The sequence below is a fragment of the Myxocyprinus asiaticus genome, chromosome 14, assembly GCF_019703515.2.
Source record: "Myxocyprinus asiaticus isolate MX2 ecotype Aquarium Trade chromosome 14, UBuf_Myxa_2, whole genome shotgun sequence".
In the NCBI taxonomy this organism is placed as follows: Eukaryota; Metazoa; Chordata; class Actinopteri; order Cypriniformes; family Catostomidae; genus Myxocyprinus; species Myxocyprinus asiaticus.
This window is the reverse complement of record NC_059357.1, coordinates 4324615-4342205: the sequence shown is the minus strand read 5'-3', so window position 1 is coordinate 4342205 and position 17591 is coordinate 4324615. Positions and strand designations below refer to the sequence as shown.

Below are 17591 nucleotides of genomic sequence, written 5' to 3'. Positions count from 1 at the left end.
AGATATAGCAGTGATCTTCCCAACAAAGTGAGTAATGCCCTTACTGAACAAAGCAATGCACAAAATAAGATGAGAAGAGTGTTAGGAAAGCTAACAGTTGGCAAATATAATTAATTATCAAGATCACCGGCGATTCTGTGTTTATCTCAAGCCAGACTGACCGAATTTAATGCCCCGGTTAGTTAGTTGGATGGTTGGTGTCCGAGCACAAAAGTCCAAGACATCATTGCTCCCTCCTCTGCCGCTTTTGCTTGGGTCTCTTATGGTCCCTGTACTCTCTTTAAAGTTTTTAATTTGTATTTGATTTTGTAAATCGTCCGATTGAAGCCGGTGTGCATCATTTCTTGAAGTTTCTCCACATATACTTTTTTCTTTGAGATCTCTCTAGTTTATCTCCGATCTCCGTACAAGACTATATCACAAGTAGAGTGCTCGTTTCCTTTGCGTTTCCTGAACGCTTCTGATGTCTGATATTTTTATGGGTTTATTATTGTTGTTATAGTGAAAAAGTACTCCTTGCTGCAGACGTTAGCTACTCTTGTTGTTTGGAAACTACCTGGGTAAAGAAACAATCACGTTCTCTGCCCCTGTGTAGAAACCAGCAAGCTTTTGGGGCCAGTGTGGAACCAGATTTTCCACCACGGAACGGCCTTTACAGAGGTGGAAACGCACGGAACAGTTCAAAAAATTCGCACCGGCCCAGGAACCCGCCCCTGAACCATGTTGGTGGAAAAGGGCTACAAGTTTGCACCAGCACCTCATTTGGTAGCACTGGTGGGGGTGGGGTTTTGGGGCCTATAAAATTAATTTGTATTATTATTTACACTTATGAAAATGTACCATTTTTGTTTAAAGTGGTATTTGTAACAAGACCATGGTAACCAAAAGGTAAAAACTTTAGGATATTCCCTCTTTCCCCTAATGAAGCCTATAATTTTTTTTTTATAGAACTATAGTAGTAATATGATATTTATTATTAATATATTCTGCATAAAGTTCTAGTTAATGCAGTTAGTGCTATATAGTAAATACATGATCATTTTTAAGGGTGGTGTTGTGTGAAGTAGTGATCGACCGATATGGGTTTTTTTAATGACTGATGCCGATATCCAGAGTGCAGGGTGGCCGATAGGCCGATACAATGCCGATATATCACACAATTTAATTTAGCAAATAACAAACATAAAACAGCTAAAAAAATAAAAAATGATTCTCTCTTATTTAGCACTATATTTACTAAATTTCATAATAAACTTTAACTTTGTAAAAAAGAATCTAAAAAAATATATATTGTATTTTAAATGGTAGATAGCAGTTTCTTCTGATTTCTGTTTAATCAAATTTTTTGTAATTTATTTGCACATGAAGAAATTGTTAATATATTAGGAAGAAGGAAATAACAGTACAGGATGGCATGTCCACATTAGTAATCGCATTTTCTCAAAAAATTCAGAATCAAACAAACTGCACAAACAGTGCATAGTGAATAAGACATTTACAAGTGAAACGCTTTTACTTTGAAGTTTCACTAACACGCTTGTGCCGCAATCTCCTGACAATATAAACGGCCTGGATCGCCTGCTTGGATTGTCACTGACAGACCTTCATGATTTGTGAATCAAAAGAGCTTTTGATCCTGAATTTTGATTCTGGCTGATGGAATACACGCTTCAGAGGAAGATATTAAATGAGCGCTTGACTGGAAGAAAACGCTGGATTTTCGTGAGGTTCGTGATTTACATCTTTTTAAACAAGATATCTGTATATTTGCAGATGGTATTTAATAGAAGTTTTATTGATATTTGCCTTTTATCATTAGTTATCAAAGTTACAGGGAACTGTTGAGGAGAGGCTGATAGAATACATGCTTTAGAGGTAAATAAATTAGCGTGCCACAGGGCGCTGGATCTGCTGAAGTTGTGTGAGTTTGGTTTATTACATCTGTTTAAACGAGATATTGCATATTTACAGACAGTAAATGATATTAGTTTTATTGATATTTGCCTTTTTGTCATTAGACAAGACAGTTAAAAGTTACAGGGAACTGTTGAGAAGAGAGAGGGAGAATGAAACCGGCGAGCACTTTAACACTGAGCTCAAACGCATGTGCCGCAGTTCAAATATGTGGACCGTTTAAATGAGACTGTGTTGCACACTGGTCTATTATTGTAGTAACACGATGGCACGTAACAACAAAACAAACCATGACTGGTCCTTTACATGTCTCAATCGCTTCACATGCAAGCAGGCGATTCTCAGCGCCCTAAAGAAACAAATCGGCCAAACGGGAAAATTTATCAATTTCAATATGAATTCTGAATATCGCCAGATTTAACGGCCTCTGTGATATATCGGTCGACCACTAGTGTGAAGTGTTCCAATTTATGTCTGTGCAATACTTTGAGTTTTCTCCTGTTCATCTCATCAATGGTGTGTAAAATGTCAGATGGTTTAATGTGGTTTTAAACTAGTTTACTCACAGAGGGTTTTCAGAGAGATTTGTAATGGGTTCCACATCTCACGCCATACTTCTCACTGCTTCTTGCAGTGTTGTAATGGTTGGCCATGTAAAAAAAATGTAAAAAGTTGGCCAACTCTGTTACATTTTGTTCTGTTCTAAATTTTTACAATCTAATCGCATCGGCAGGAATTTTTTTCCTCGCATTTTAGTCGCAGCCTGGAACACTTAAGAATCTAATGTGAAAATTGGTAAATGTTTAAAACAATGCTTTAAGCATTTTTGATTAATCACATGCGTTAACACGTTAATTTTGACAGCTCTAATATATACATATCTATGTATATTATTTCTACTCCCTGCCCAGTAGGTGGCGTTATGCACGAAGAATGCGAATCGCCAAAAACAAGAGAAGAATGCGGAAGTGAAAGTGGAGATTTTTAGTAAAGGACTTAAATATTTTTTATTTAGATAGATTTAACTACTGGAGTCTTATGGATGACTTTTATGTTGCCTTTATGTGCTTTTGGAGCTTCAAATTGTTGGTACCTGTTCACTTGAATTGAATGGACCTACAGAGCTTCATCTTTGTTCAGCAGAAGAAAGTCATACATATGGCATGAGAATACACACATGGCATGGCAAGTCAAATAACTCACTAAAACCAATCAGGACACTTTAGCAACGTCCTTGGAAACCACCCACAAACCCACTAGCATTGCCGCAACTTATCTTCAGAAAATGTAAATATGTTTTTTCAATCTCAGCATTAAAATTGCATGTTAATCAAAAAACATGGGAAGAATTAGTGAGGCAGGAAATAACGGTTCTTACATGCTGTGCTGTGGAATTTCCTGGTGCAAGTCTTAAGTTATGCACTTCAACAACACATCAACATTCTGCAAAACAAAATATGCAGTTGACTCATGCAGCTTTGTGAGAAACTGACTTGCGTTAGGACAGTCCACTGAATAGCCCAAACTTAATTTAGCCTAACCAGCCAGTCTGGGGTTCTCCTCTGAACTTTTCAATAAAATGTGATTAAGCAAAAAAGCCTGGTGATTTATTTGGCTTTCTAAAACAGGACTAATTAAATGACCAGCACAATTTGTTATTAGGCAAGATGGCAGCCTGACCGCCAATTTTTGAACAAAATTTTTACTAGGGCTGTCATTTAATGCATTAAAGGAATATTCTGGGTTCAATACAACATTTGTGGTATAATGTTTGTGATAAGGAGGAGGGCGGGGCTGGGCCACGAGTTCGCACGGCTGGCCCCCAATCAGGCTAATCAACCGGTTCCCGCCTCCTCCTCGCCCATTTTACCCCTGTTACAACGTTCATTACCATACATAGTACACAGTAAAAATTATTTTGGAAAAAGCACAAATCTGGGTTAAAGTGAGGCACTTCTAATGGAAGTCAATGGAGCCAATACGTAAATTTTAAAATACTTAGTTTCAAAAGTGTTTTGTAGACTAAGCAGACTGTGATGTGGGTTCCGTTCTGTGTACATTAATGCTCATTTGAATGTAAATGCCATTTAACTTGTGTAAATAAGATTTCATGATGATTATGTTTGTTATAGTTCGCAATGCCGCACTTCTGATAAACGTAGTTAATGTTAGGGCTGGGCGATAAATACTGATATTGTTTTATCGAAAAAAAAAAAATGTAACGATGATAAACTGGAGTAATTTTCTATTTTTAGCCAATGTTATACATGTAGACGATCGGATCAGGTACATGTCGCTAAAGACGCAAGCAGCTCGGCAAAGTTATACACACAACTAGCTAACAATCACGGTCATGAAATGTCTGTTAGGATGTTCAACACCTGTTAGCAGGCTGCCCTGCTGTCATGGAAACCGGTAATGGGGCCAGATGAGGCTCAGTAGCCGCTATCTAGCAGCTAGCCATTTGGCTAATTTAATACTGTTGTGTACTGAACAAGACAGCACTGACAATGCAAAACAGTTATCAACTGAACACAACAACTCCGACATCAGCACCATTGCTGTTTAATTTTGAACTACTTAGTTAAACGTTTATTCATGATCTATAGCGCTGTCACATGCAAGAAATTGTTCTTGTGATGTTTATTGTCGGTTGGCAATCCAGTTTATGTTGAAAGACTTTGTGACGCTCCACACTCCAGACTTTCCAAAATCGAGATTTTCCAAATAATTATTGCAAACACTATGGTTAGATACATTGTAAAACCACCAAAAGCTGAATAAGGAAGAGAAAAAGAATTCATAGCGCTTGTCTTAATGCCGCTCCTGATCTGATCAGCTGCACGTGTGTGGTGCGCTCCAAATGAATGTGACAGGTTAACAACACGGAGAGTGGTATAAATGACAGCGGTATTATTCCCAGTATGATTGTACACAGTGTGATTGTAGCTCAGTTTCATCCATCATCAAGGGCATAGATTTGGCTTGAACATTGGGGGGGGGGGGTTGCAGTGTGAAGCAAAAATACACTCAAGTCCTACCCAAATGTTTAAATGTCACAACTGTTACCATCTATTTGCATTAGTTTATATCCAGCTGGTTGCGTTTATGCATTCATTAGCCAGCTAAGTTGCATATTTAAAGCTAGCGATGTGAGAAAGCAAATTAATATCTTCATGAAGCCGAGAGAAACGCATAAACAAATCAGAAACGCATCTGATTTCAGTTACATTTTTTTATCCTCACTGTAATACGATGACTTCAGATCGATCACATTCTTGCACTAAAAAAGGCTAGACACAGTGCAACAAATACAGTTTTACAGAAAGCAGGTGTTTCAATATGCTTTTTAAGTTCTTTTTAATTAGACACATCATCTAAAAAACAGCGCTCCTGCACGAGACACTGAATAAACAAAAACAAACGTAAACAAAGACTTTCGTCTAGCGCGTGTTTACATAGAAAAGCAAATGGATGGTTGAAAAAGTGTCCCTTACAGTTGTTGGAGGTCTTTGGCCATTGCGTATTGCTCTCTTATAAGTGTTTCTCAGATTTTATTTTTAAATTATTATTTTTTTCTCCTAATTTGGAATGCCCAATTCCCAATGTGCTTTTAAGTCCTCGTGGTCGCGTAGTGATTCGCCTCAGTCCGGGTGGCGGACGAATCTCAGTTGCCTCCACGTCTGAGATCGTCAACCCGCGCATCTTATCACGTGGCTTGTTGAGCGCGTTGACACGGAGACATCACGCATGTGGAGGCTTCACGCCATCCATCGCGGCAACCACACTCGACTCACAACCAGATGAAGAGTTTGTATATACAGTATAAGTATATATATATATATATATGTGTGTATACTCACACACACACACACACACACATACACGCCGATCAACCACAACATTAAAACCACCTGCCTAATATCATGTAGGTCCCCCTCGTGCCACCAAAACAGCTCTGACCCATCGAGGCATGGACTCTACAAGACCTTGTAGTATTTGGCACAAGATGTTAGCAGCAGATCCTTTAAGTCCTGTAAGTTGTGAGGTGGAGTCGCCATGGATCGGACTTGTTGGTCCAGCACATCCCATAGATGCTCAATCGGATTGAGATCTGGGGAATATGGAGGCCAATTCAACACCTTGAACTCTTTGTCATGTTCCTCAAACCATTCCTGAACGATTTTTGCAGTGTTTTCCAGCTGAAACAGGCCACTGCCATGAAGGGATGTACGTGGTCTGCAACAATCTTTAGGTAGGTGGTGCGTGTCAAAGTAACATCCACATGAATGCCAGGACCCAAGGTTTCCCAGTAGAACATTGCCCAGAGCATCACACTGCCTCCTGACGGCCTGCCTTCTTCCCATAGTGCATCCTGCTGCCATCTCTTCCCCTGGTAAACGACACACACGCACCCGGCCACCACATGATCTAAAAGAAAACGTGATTCATCAGACCAGGCCACCATCTTCCATTACTCCACTGCCCAGTTCTGACGCTCACGTGCCCATTGTAGGCGCTTTCGGTGGTGGACAGGAGTCATGCACTGTGTGTTCTGACACCTTTCTATCATGGGCAGCATTACGTTTTTCAGCAGTTTGTGCTACAGTAGCTCTTCTGTGGGATTGGACCAGACGGGCTAGCCTTCGCTCCCCACGCACATCAATGGGCCTTGGGCGCCCATGACCCTGTCGCCGGTTCACCGGTTGTCCTTCCTTGGACCACTTTTGGTAAGTACTAACCACTGCATACCGGGAACACAGCACAAGACCTGCCGTTTTGGAGATGCTCTGACCCAGTCGTCTAACCATCACAAATTGGCTCGTCAAAGTCGCTCAGATCCTTACGCTTGCCCATTTTTCCTGCTTTCAACACATGAAATTCAAGAACTGACTGTTCACTTGCTGCCTAATATATCCCACCCCTTGGCAGGTGCCATTGTAACGAGATAATAAATGTTATTCACTTCACCTATCAGTGGTTTTAATGTTGTGGCTGATCAGTGTGTGTGTGTGTGTGTGTGTGTGTGTGTGTGATATATATATATATATATTTCACAAGATAAGGTTCATTGATGAGGAATAAAAATAAAAAAAACTATCAGCAGATTTTTGCAGATAACCGATTGTTCCAAAAGCAACCATCGGCACCGATTAATCTGTAAAACCGATATATCGGTCTACCTCTAGTCATGATGCTTCGGTGTTTTGCATGGTTGACAGGATGTTACTATGCACAAGGGTGTTCAGGGTGGCAGCCTCAGTCACCATTCACTTTCATTGCATCTTTTTTCCCATACAATAAAAGTGAATGGCGACTGAGGTAAACATTCTGCCAAACTTTCCTTAGTGTTTCCACAGAAGAAAGTTATACAGGTTTGGAACAACATAAGGTTGAGACAGAGGTTATACATGTCTGCATCATGAGAACATATGCAATTAATCAATCCTCATAAACATTAAGATAATGAATACAGATATGCAAGTGCATTCGAACTGAAATTCAGCTGATTAAAAACCTCAACAGATGGTGCACGAAAACTTGCATGCAAAACTGGGGAATGAAAGAAAACTTCTGCTTTTCTTCAAGAACGACTGTGTTGATCATTGGCAGTCCTAGCATTTGTATACACCCTAAATAGAGTATTTTAGGAATAACTAAGTGACAATAAGAGGATCTCATTAAAATAAACATCACAGATTACTTGTCAGTATCATGACCTACCACAACTGCTACTGCACCGTCAGCTGTTTCAAAACAAAACCAGAGCAATCTTGATCTAAAGAGACTAGAAGTTCTCAAAGGAATGTGAGACATCGCACACAGTTTTTAATTATTATTATAAACCACTGTACAACCAAGAGCTGCCTTTAAAGGAGTTATATAAAATTATTTATTATTCAATGCACACATATTGAAATATAAGGGCATTTGTTTGAATTGCCATTATAAAGGCAGTCATGCTGACAAAAACCACTATCTCTGTATTAGAGGTCGACCGATAGTGGAATTTTGCGAAACCGATAACTAAGGTGGCGGAAAAGGCCGATAACTGATTAATCGGCCGATAGATTTTTAAAATCAGTATATAACAAATTAATAAAATCCAAAAAGCAGTTAAACAAGCCGGAAACAAAGCACGGACTCTTATTTTGAAATGATACAGATTTGCCTCTGTTAAAATGCTCAATATCCAAGTATTTACCAATGTAGCTTTTTAAAACCTGTATTTTCACCCGATGTTTTGTATGTATATATTTCACCAGATCAGATTTATTGATAAGGGGAGAATTTTTAAAAAAAATAAAATATCGGCAACTATCTGCATACATTTTTCCCTATAACAGATAGTTCCAAAAAGCGACTATCGGCACTGATTAATCGTTAAACCGACATATCGGTCTAGCTCTAATCTGTACCTGGTCTGGCAGGTTTTTGAAAGACAGGTGAGTCTCTCACGTGGTCCGGGTTCTGATCTGACAGGTGAAGGTCTTACCTGGATCTGGAAGGATTTTGATGGGAAAGGGGAGACCTACACATGTCTTATGGGGCAGATGAGACTGAGAGACCTGGTCTTATTGATTTCTAATGGTAAGGTTTATTAAGACCCGATCTGAACGGTTTCATATGGGACAGGTGAGCATCTTACCTGGAGTGTCGGAGGAGGACAGAGCAGGTGAGTTCAGTTTGGGCCGCTTTGCGTTCGGGGGGCCCATATCCAGTAGATTATCCGCCATCCCGTTGCCTTACTTCACACACAAAAAAACGTAAAAGCAAAATATGCGTCTTCCCAGAGCCCAGGAGAGGGGTACAAAGCGAAATAATCGGGATTTTCTATTATTATTCAGCGATCAGGGGCCACTAATTAACAGATGGGGCTCAAACGCGACTCGACAGCGCCCCGCTCCACCACATGATAATCCAACACCCAAAACCCGCATAATTAACCTTAATGATCGCCCCAAACCCCCTGAAAATAATTATATCATCGTTAAAACCGAGAAAAAACGACGATGAAAAAAACATCGATGCCTCCGAATCCTTCAAGTGGCTCGCGTGGGTCTCTTCAAAGAGGCTTTTTTCTGCGAATAAAAATAAAGACCTCCAAGCTCCATGCCCAGCCCGAATCGAATGACAAACGAAGTCCGTAAATACAAATGGAAAACGCGAGGAAATAATTATATTTTAATATTTGCGAGTGGCACAGGAGCGCCGCTCGCGCTGAAGGGGGAAATCAGATATACGGGGGTTTTCCAGCCGACCACAAAAACGGCTCCATTCCGCCGATAATCGCCGCAAGGATCCTCGATTTGCCCCGAAGCTGATCGATTTCGTCGCAGGGAAGATATTTAGGGCGGTTCCGACGGATCCGGGTGCGTAAAAAATAAAATAATGCTCTCCTGAAACCCTGACGCTCGTCCGCGACAAGATGGCGGCTGTTGATTCCTTCGATACAAAAAGTTTTTTTCTTTTCCAGCCAGACTGTGGAGGGGGAGGGACCGCGCAGCCACGCCCCTTACGCAAACGCGTACGTCACACGTTCGTAACCACAATAGCCGCTAGGGGGCGTGGTTTACATGGGAGAAAATTGGTTTAATTTTGAGAATACCTTTACAAAATGTACAATAATGTACACAGTTGAAAAAACAGTTACCCCAGCTATTGTTACAACAATATAACTGTAATACATTAGCATTAGGCACCTCTGTTATAAAAAGAAAGTAGAATGATAAATTCTGAATGCACTGTTTGTAGAAGACTTAAATGCGTTATCGTTTTCGATATTCAGTGTTGGGTAAGTCACTCTAAAAAAGTAATTAATTACTAACTACTATTTACATCTTCTACAGTGTAATTAGATTACTGTACTAATTACTCTGTCTGACAAGTAATTGCATTACTTATTACTTAATTACAACTTTCTAAAAACCTTCATCAACCTCGACCAGATGAAAAACACAAGGATAGACATGAAACTGTTCTTTTAATTCTTTCAAATAAATCACATAAAATCAAATAAATTATTCATGAACTGGCCAAAGAATTTAAGGGAAGCAGCGTTCAATTAGAAAACATGCATTTTAACATTAGACGTTAAATTTCGATTTTAAATTAACACTATTGTTTTATATAGAATTGTCAATACAGTATTTAATGCAATTACATCAGAAGTAACTGTAATTAAATTATTGAAAAATTAAGAGTAATCCCTTACTTTACTTTTTCAATGGAAAAGTAATTTAATTATAGTAGTTAATTACTTAGAAATGCATTACACCCAACACTGTAGATATTAGACAAATAATATGCATATGAATTATAAATGTATAAAGGAAGTGTGTATATACACTTATATAATCACAGTTTATTTTCTCCATTTTTAATTCGCTTTTAGAAGTTCACTTGCAGTGCATAGTCCAGGGGTGTGGCAAATTAATGATTAAAAATAAAAATATTCCACATCTCTCCATTATTATGAGGTCATATAAACTGCGTGTATGATAATTCTACATAAATGATCAAAAATATCTGTTTGAAATAGTGTAAAGCTTGTCACAATGCATGACATGACTGGCACTGATTGAAATGACATGTCAACTGGCCCTTAACCGTAGTAATGATAGTAATAACTTTAGTATTTTAGTGGAAACTATGGTCACCATGATACTTTTTGTAATGGTAATTTGAGCAAACTGACTGTATGTATCCAAAAGTGTAACAAAAGTACACTTGTGATGAATATAGCATGAAAACTCATTCAAGTTATTCGTTTCAAATGTAGTGTGTATGCACAGTAATGTTCATGGAAAAAGGCATTCAGATTCATTACAAATCAACAGACAGAGACGGTACACTTCAACACTGTATTATAAGCTTTCCCTTTTCTTCCATCGGCTTTGATGTAACAGTATGGCACATGCATCGGTATAAATAATACAAAAAATTATATGCTGACACAGGGCAATGCATATGTACAAACTTAAGAGGTACCTTTATACAAATGGACACTGTTTATAAATGACCAATTAAGGTGTCTCCAAAGAAGCCAGGTCAAAATCATACATTCTTGAATAAATACACTCTTTGGCAAGAAGTCCCAGTGTCACTTCAATTAAAGACACAAGTTAGCGTGCACACATTTGTAAAGTCTAATTGATCTGGATCATGGGTCAAAGAAAGTAATAAAACAAACAAAAAACTTTAAAATGTGGCTCTTCTGTTATCATACATTAGTTCAGCCCTTTCATTTGCCATAAATACCATTTCCGTACTTAAAGGGATAGTTCACCCAAAAATGGAAATTCTCTCATCATTTACTCACCCTCGTGCCATCCCAGATGTGTATGACTTTCTTTCTTCTGCTGAACTCAAATGAAGATTTTTAGAAGAATATGTCAGCTCTGTAGGTCCATACAATGCAAGTGAATGGTGACCAGAAACTTGAAGCTCCAAAAAGCACATAAAGGCAGCATAAAAGTAATCCATACGACTCCAGTGGTTAAATCTATGTTGTCTCATGATAAGTGTGGGTGAGAAACAGATCAATATTTAAGTTATTTTTTACTGTAAATCCTCATCCCTGCCCATTAGGTGGCGATATGCAAGAAGAATGTGAATCGCCAAAACAAAAGAAGAAGAACTCTTAGGAGGGCTGTTTGAAAGTGGAGATTTATAGTAAAAAAAAAAAAAAAAAAGACAAATATTGATCTGTTTCTCACCTACACCTGTCATATCACTTCTGAAGACATGGATTAAACCACTGGAGTCGAATGAATTACTTTTATTCTGCCTTTATGTGCTTTTTTGAGTTTCAAAGTTCTGGTCACCATTCACTTGCATTGTATGGATCTACAGAGCTGAGATATTCTTCTAAAAATCTTCATTTGTGTTCAGCAGAAGAAAGAAAGTCATACACATCTGGGATGGCATGAGGAATGTGAGTGTGAGTAAATGTTGAGAGATTTTTCATTTTTCACACAGTTCATGTGGAGTATATTTTTGTATAAATTACTAAATTAGACATAAATGTGCTTTATCAAGCAACAATCAATAGTTTAAGCTATAAAGCAGCAATTCAGAGGCTGAATCATAATGCGTATTTAGTTTTAACAAGTTTCATATTGCTCTACCACTCTAAAACAGAGGAGCCCCTAAGGGTTGTGTGCTCATATTCTCTCTAGGCAACAAGGGCACTTTTATTATTGTTCAAAAGTTATCCCCTATAATATATATATATATATATATATATATATATATATATATATATATATATATATATATATATACAATTATATATAAATAAATGGAATATTATACCTGGTATCAAAAAAACACATCAAGTATCAAAATCGGCACAGAAGAATGGCATTGTGGGAGTAAAATGACAATTTTCATCCTGTATTTTTTGATGAAAACTGTATTATTTCACATTCAAAATGAATATACAGTGGGAATGGACGTCAAGCAAATTCTTATTAAGCAAAGGCACAGCGCTGAAAAATCTGATGACTTTATCATACATAAGTATTTAGTGAATATACTGTATAATATCATTTGACCATTAAGATGCATTCTAAACGAATAAAAGGCACTAATACATACAATGAGAAATACTGACAAATCAAAACCTTTTTATAACAATTCCCTTTTTGTATGTGTTCTTGGCAGATTGCAAATTCACACAAACATGTCGAAAAAACATATACGTTTCACATTTTCTTTCAATCGTTTAATCAGAGCACAATCCCTATAAATATCACTACTCTGTCCACTTCTGTCTGAATGAACATATGAAATACAACAACAAAAAACTTTAAAGGGATAGTTCACCCATAAAAATTCTCTCATCATTTACTCACCCTCATGCCATCCCAGATGTGTATACATTTTTTTCTTCTGCTGATACAAACAAATATTGTTGGAGTAGTACCACAGCTCTGTAGGTCCATACAACTTTGAGGCTTCAAAAAGCACATAAAGGCAGCATAAAAGTAATCCATATGACTCCAGTGGTTTAATCCATGTCTTCAGAAGTGATATGATAGGTGTGGGTGAGAAACAGATCAATATTTAAGTACATTTTTTACTATAAATTCTCCTTCCTGCCAGTAGATGGTGATATGCATGAAGAATGCGAATCGCCAAAATCAAAAGAAGAACGTGGGGCAGGGATGAGAATGTATAGTAAAAAAGGACTTAAATATTGATCTGCTTCTCACCCACATCTATCATATCATTTCTGAAGACTTAGATTAAACCACTGGAGTCACTGAATTACTTTTATGCTGCCTTTATGTGCTTTTTTGAGTTTCAAAGTTCTGTCACCATTCACTTGCATTGTGTGGACCCACAGAGCTGAGATATTCTTCTAAAAATCTTCATTTGTGTTCAGCAGAAGAACGAAAGTCATACACATCGGCATGAGGAATGGCATGAGGGTGAGTAAATGATGAGAGAACTTTCATTTTTGGGGGAAATATCCCTTTAAGCACACAACCCTTTTAAATTAAGACATGTTGCCTGTTATACAGCCAAAGGTTAAGGGGAAAAATATATCTAAAATTGTTATCGAAGGGCAAAATTCTATAGCAGTGACAGTCATGTAATGGATGCAATATCAGTGCAAAGTTACTTACACAGCGACGACTCAACGTTAAAATATTCAAATCTAATTTTATGAAACCTTTTTCTAATATCCCATACAATTATTTACCCTTTACTATTATACAGACAAGCAGGCAGAGTCACAGCTATTATCTAATCTATTCTAATATTCACATACGTTTTTTTTACATTTAACTGGCACAGTAAATTCATGTCACTTTTTACCAGTGTTCATGCCAGTCATCATGCCACTGTTCTGCAACTGCGGTGACTTAATTGGCTAAATGATTTCTTTTTCCAATCACAAAAATGCCCAATCTTTTCCCATAAAGTTTCTTTCTTCACAATATAACAAATGCAATGCACTTTTCTCCGCCAAGATGTCAGTGCAGCCATGAAAGGCAATGATTATCAAAGTTTAAGTCAACGTGAGACTGTGTGTTCCCAAACCATTTTACTGGTTTACCTAAACTATTCATTTATACTGCAAAGATTACAAAGACTTTTTTGAGAATAGCGTGCACCGATAAATTGTGCACAATAAGACCAGGAACATGTAACAGTGAATGTTGACTTTAACATGTTAACGTTAATGTTGACTCCCTATACCTTTAAACAGTCTTAAAGGACTAAAAATGCATCCATGCATTAGCTACTGTGACGTTCAAAGCATAGAGAATAAATGCGAAGCGTTGGTATGATCTTATTCGCATTAAGGCAAAGTTCCCACATTATGTACAGCCTCATTGTTTGCAATTCTGCAAATTCTGCAATGTTTGCAATTCAGGTTTTGTAAGCCCTCTAAACAATCTATTGCACAATGAATAGCCAATAATAATAATAATAATAAAACAATAAAAAAATAAAATAAACTGTACAAAGACAGTAGAAATGTTTGATATTCTGAACTGTAGGTGAATTTAGCCCATAGCTTGCTCTAATTTTATTCCATTTAGCTAATACTTCTTCACAGACACTTTCCACCATGCACCATTCTTTTAAAAATTGCAATATATACTCATTGCAATATAGAGATTTACTTTGTAAAATTTTCAAAGCAGCCTCAGAATACTGATCGAACTGAGAACTCAGAAATATCTACAAATATTCGAAAATATATCAAACAATTCCACAAAAACTAAAGCTTTTTTCTAACATCAAATTTACATGCTTTTCAAGATTTGATTGATTGAAAATGCCTAATATATTGTTATCATCCTAAAGGCACTTCATTACAAAGAAAATAATTCACAAAATGCAGACAATAGTAAGAGCTAGAGGGAAATAATGTTTAAAATGAAATTAGTGGAAATAATTGTGGCCTGTTTAAAGAGACAGTTCACCCAAAAAAGAAAATTCTGTCGTAATTTACTCATCATCCTGCTGTTCCAAAATCTGTATGACTTTCTTTCTTTTTTCCATACAGTAAAAGTGAATGGTGACTGAGGCATTCATCTCTTTTTGTGTTCCACGTAAGAAAGAAATTCATTCATGTTTGAAACAACACAACGGTGATTAATGACGAAAGAAGATTCATTTTTGTGTGAACTATCCCTTTAAGGATGGTACTTTAGGTCTGTTTGTGCTGCAATACACTTGTAAGATTATGTGCTTAAATGCTTAAACTCAGGAAACTTCTCTACTCAACATACACAGATGCAAATCTATGCTAGCATATGTACATCCCTAAACATGCCTATCCTTAAAAACTCAAAGGAAAGGGTTGCAAACCCATTTTTAAAGGGTTACCACTGCTAAAAATCATCTTAAACCAGCCCAAGGTGGCTTGCTGGTCTTATCTGGTTTCCCAGGTTTGTCTATTTGCTGGTTTTAAAGGGCTTTTGGGCACTTTTCAGCTAGTCAGTCTTGGAGACCAGCTGGCCAACCAGCTAAACCAGCTGAAGACCAGCTTTCCCAGGCTGGGAAACCATCTTAAACCAGCGAATACCATCAAACCTGCATAGGCTGGTTTGAGCTGTTTTTCTAAGCAGGGACGACCAACAAGAACAACATTGTTGGTTTGTTTAGAGTCAAAGTTTTGTCAGTTCACCAATATACTCTACGTCTTCATTCTCCTTTGTTGTGGCCTTTGATTCATGGTTTTCTGGTCATAGTTGGGTCTTGTGGTCTACCAAATGCAGCTGGACTGCCACTCAAGCTGGTCTCTGGTATACAAGTCAGGCTAACCGCAGATGCAGATCGCTGGGTCTTGGATGTACGGTCACTGCTAGGTACCTTCTCAGTGAAGTCTCTCCCAATGTATCCTTGTCCAGTAAGACCTGAGCTCACAGAAAATGATGGACCAACTCTACTGGCATTGGCGGCAGGCACCATATTGGCGATCTCATCGGTGGGAGAGCGGCCGATGCTACCGTCCACCTGCGCTCGTATTTCTGGGGAGACCGAGAGCTGGTACTGCGGCACGGGACCGCTGTCTGTGCTCTTTGGGTAAAGGTAGGTCTTCATTTGCCCCTTACCCTTCACGTTGACGGTACCACGGTAGTCAAACTCGTAGTCCATTCCACTGAGAATGCAATGGCTTTCCTCGCTAACTTGAACGCGACACTCAACACCTGTAGTGTCCATCCGACTTGCAATGTTGACCGTGTCTCCCCAAATGTCATAGAGTAGCTTGGTGGTGCCAATAACTCCGGCAGTAAGAGGCCCGTTGTTGAACCCGATCCGTAACTTGAACTTGAAACCCAACATGTTTTTATTGAAGTCATCAACCACGCGCATCATTTCCAAGGAAAATTCAAACAGCGCTCGCAGGTGGGCGTGAGGGTGCGCTTGGTCGCTACACTGTTGCGTATTGAGGCCTGATGCCGCCATGTAAGTGGCGCCAATCGTCTTGATCTTCTCAATGTTGGAGAAGTCCGATTTGCGCAAGAGTTCGTCGAAGTCCCCGATAAGTTCATTTAGGACGCGGTAGCACTCTTTGCCGCCTTCGTAGCTCTCTTCGTAGAACTCGCCGAAGTTGACAATGCTGGCAAAGATGACTCCCACGTTGTCGTGGTTCTTCGAGTAGCTCTGGGTCACCTTGAGCTGCTCGGCCACGTGGATGGGAATAATATTTCGCAAGAGCCAGTCCGCCTGGTCGCGCATATTTTGGATCTTAATGCGGTGTTGGTCTGCTTCCTTGTTTCCATGGTAGTGTAGCCGGTAGCTGACCTCAAACTCGCGGTTGAGGAACCAGACAAGTAGAATCAACAGGAAAAAGGCCACCAATGCCTCTGGGCCGAGCAGGTCCTGGGGTTGGGCCACAAATTTTCCAGAGGTTTGGATGTCAATATCACTGCTGTTGAAGTCACTGGATCTGGTTGAGAGGAAGAGATTTGACAAAGCTAGCAAAGCTAAGTGAAAATGACAACGCTTTTCAAAACTGTTGGAAAATCTAGCTTAAACCTGAAGTGTGTAAATTTTTCAGTGATAAAACTTCTTTCTCCTATTCAAGCTTAATATGAAGAGACAACTATAATTAAGCCATTTGTAGATTAACCTGCTCAAAAACTGTAAACACTGTGTCTCTGTGGCGCAATAAAAAACTGTTTGTTTTATGCGGCCTGTCTAGCCGGACACAACAACATTGACTCAACCATTGCTAGGAGTTGGGGTGAGTCTGTTTGTTTCATCAACAGCAGATGGGGGTGAATTCAGAAAACTGTTTGAAAACAATGTACATTTTTCGGCAGCACTAGTGGAGCAGAAATTATACACTTCAGCTTTAAGCTAATCTGTATTGTAGAACATGGTAGCTAGTTTCTAGCTGGTCTAAACTGGTCCAAGCTAGTCATTAGCTGGTTGATCAGCCACTAGTCCCAAACAACAACTTAAGCAAATTAAAGTCCAAAGTATACAATGGTTTTCCATGTGCCGCTACATCTAAAGCAATGTACACACAAATCGAGAGTTCATGCCAATTTTACCGCAAACTTGCCGCAAATTCGCAATGATCATTTTCACATGCAAATGAGCATTGCAGCAAACTTGCGGCAAATTGTCCATTGTTGCCAAAGGTTTGCTGCAGGTTCACCACTAGCAGTGAAGAGCTACAAACTCCTTGCAAACATTTG

At 38.6% G+C, this 17591-nt stretch overlaps 2 protein-coding genes across 3 annotated transcripts in view; both read right to left on the bottom strand.

Moving 5' to 3' along the window:
• The window catches only part of LOC127451969 (CREB-binding protein-like), a 70693-nt gene extending 61334 nt beyond the window's left edge, over positions 1 to 9359 (bottom strand). For both annotated transcript variants that reach the window (XM_051717067.1, XM_051717068.1), the window contains exon 1: positions 8564 to 9359. In XM_051717067.1, the coding sequence (XP_051573027.1) occupies positions 8564 to 8651 (88 nt within the window). In that variant the 5' untranslated portion in view covers positions 8652 to 9359. The remainder of the gene's footprint in view (positions 1 to 8563) is intronic.
• Positions 9360 to 13233: 3874 nt separating this feature from the next.
• LOC127451971 (adenylate cyclase type 9) overlaps positions 13234 to 17591 on the bottom strand; it is a 68321-nt gene continuing 63963 nt past the window's right edge. Inside the window, exon 10 of the mRNA XM_051717071.1 lies at positions 13234 to 16834. Coding sequence (XP_051573031.1) covers positions 15613 to 16834 — 1222 coding nt within the window. The 3' untranslated portion in view covers positions 13234 to 15612. The remainder of the gene's footprint in view (positions 16835 to 17591) is intronic.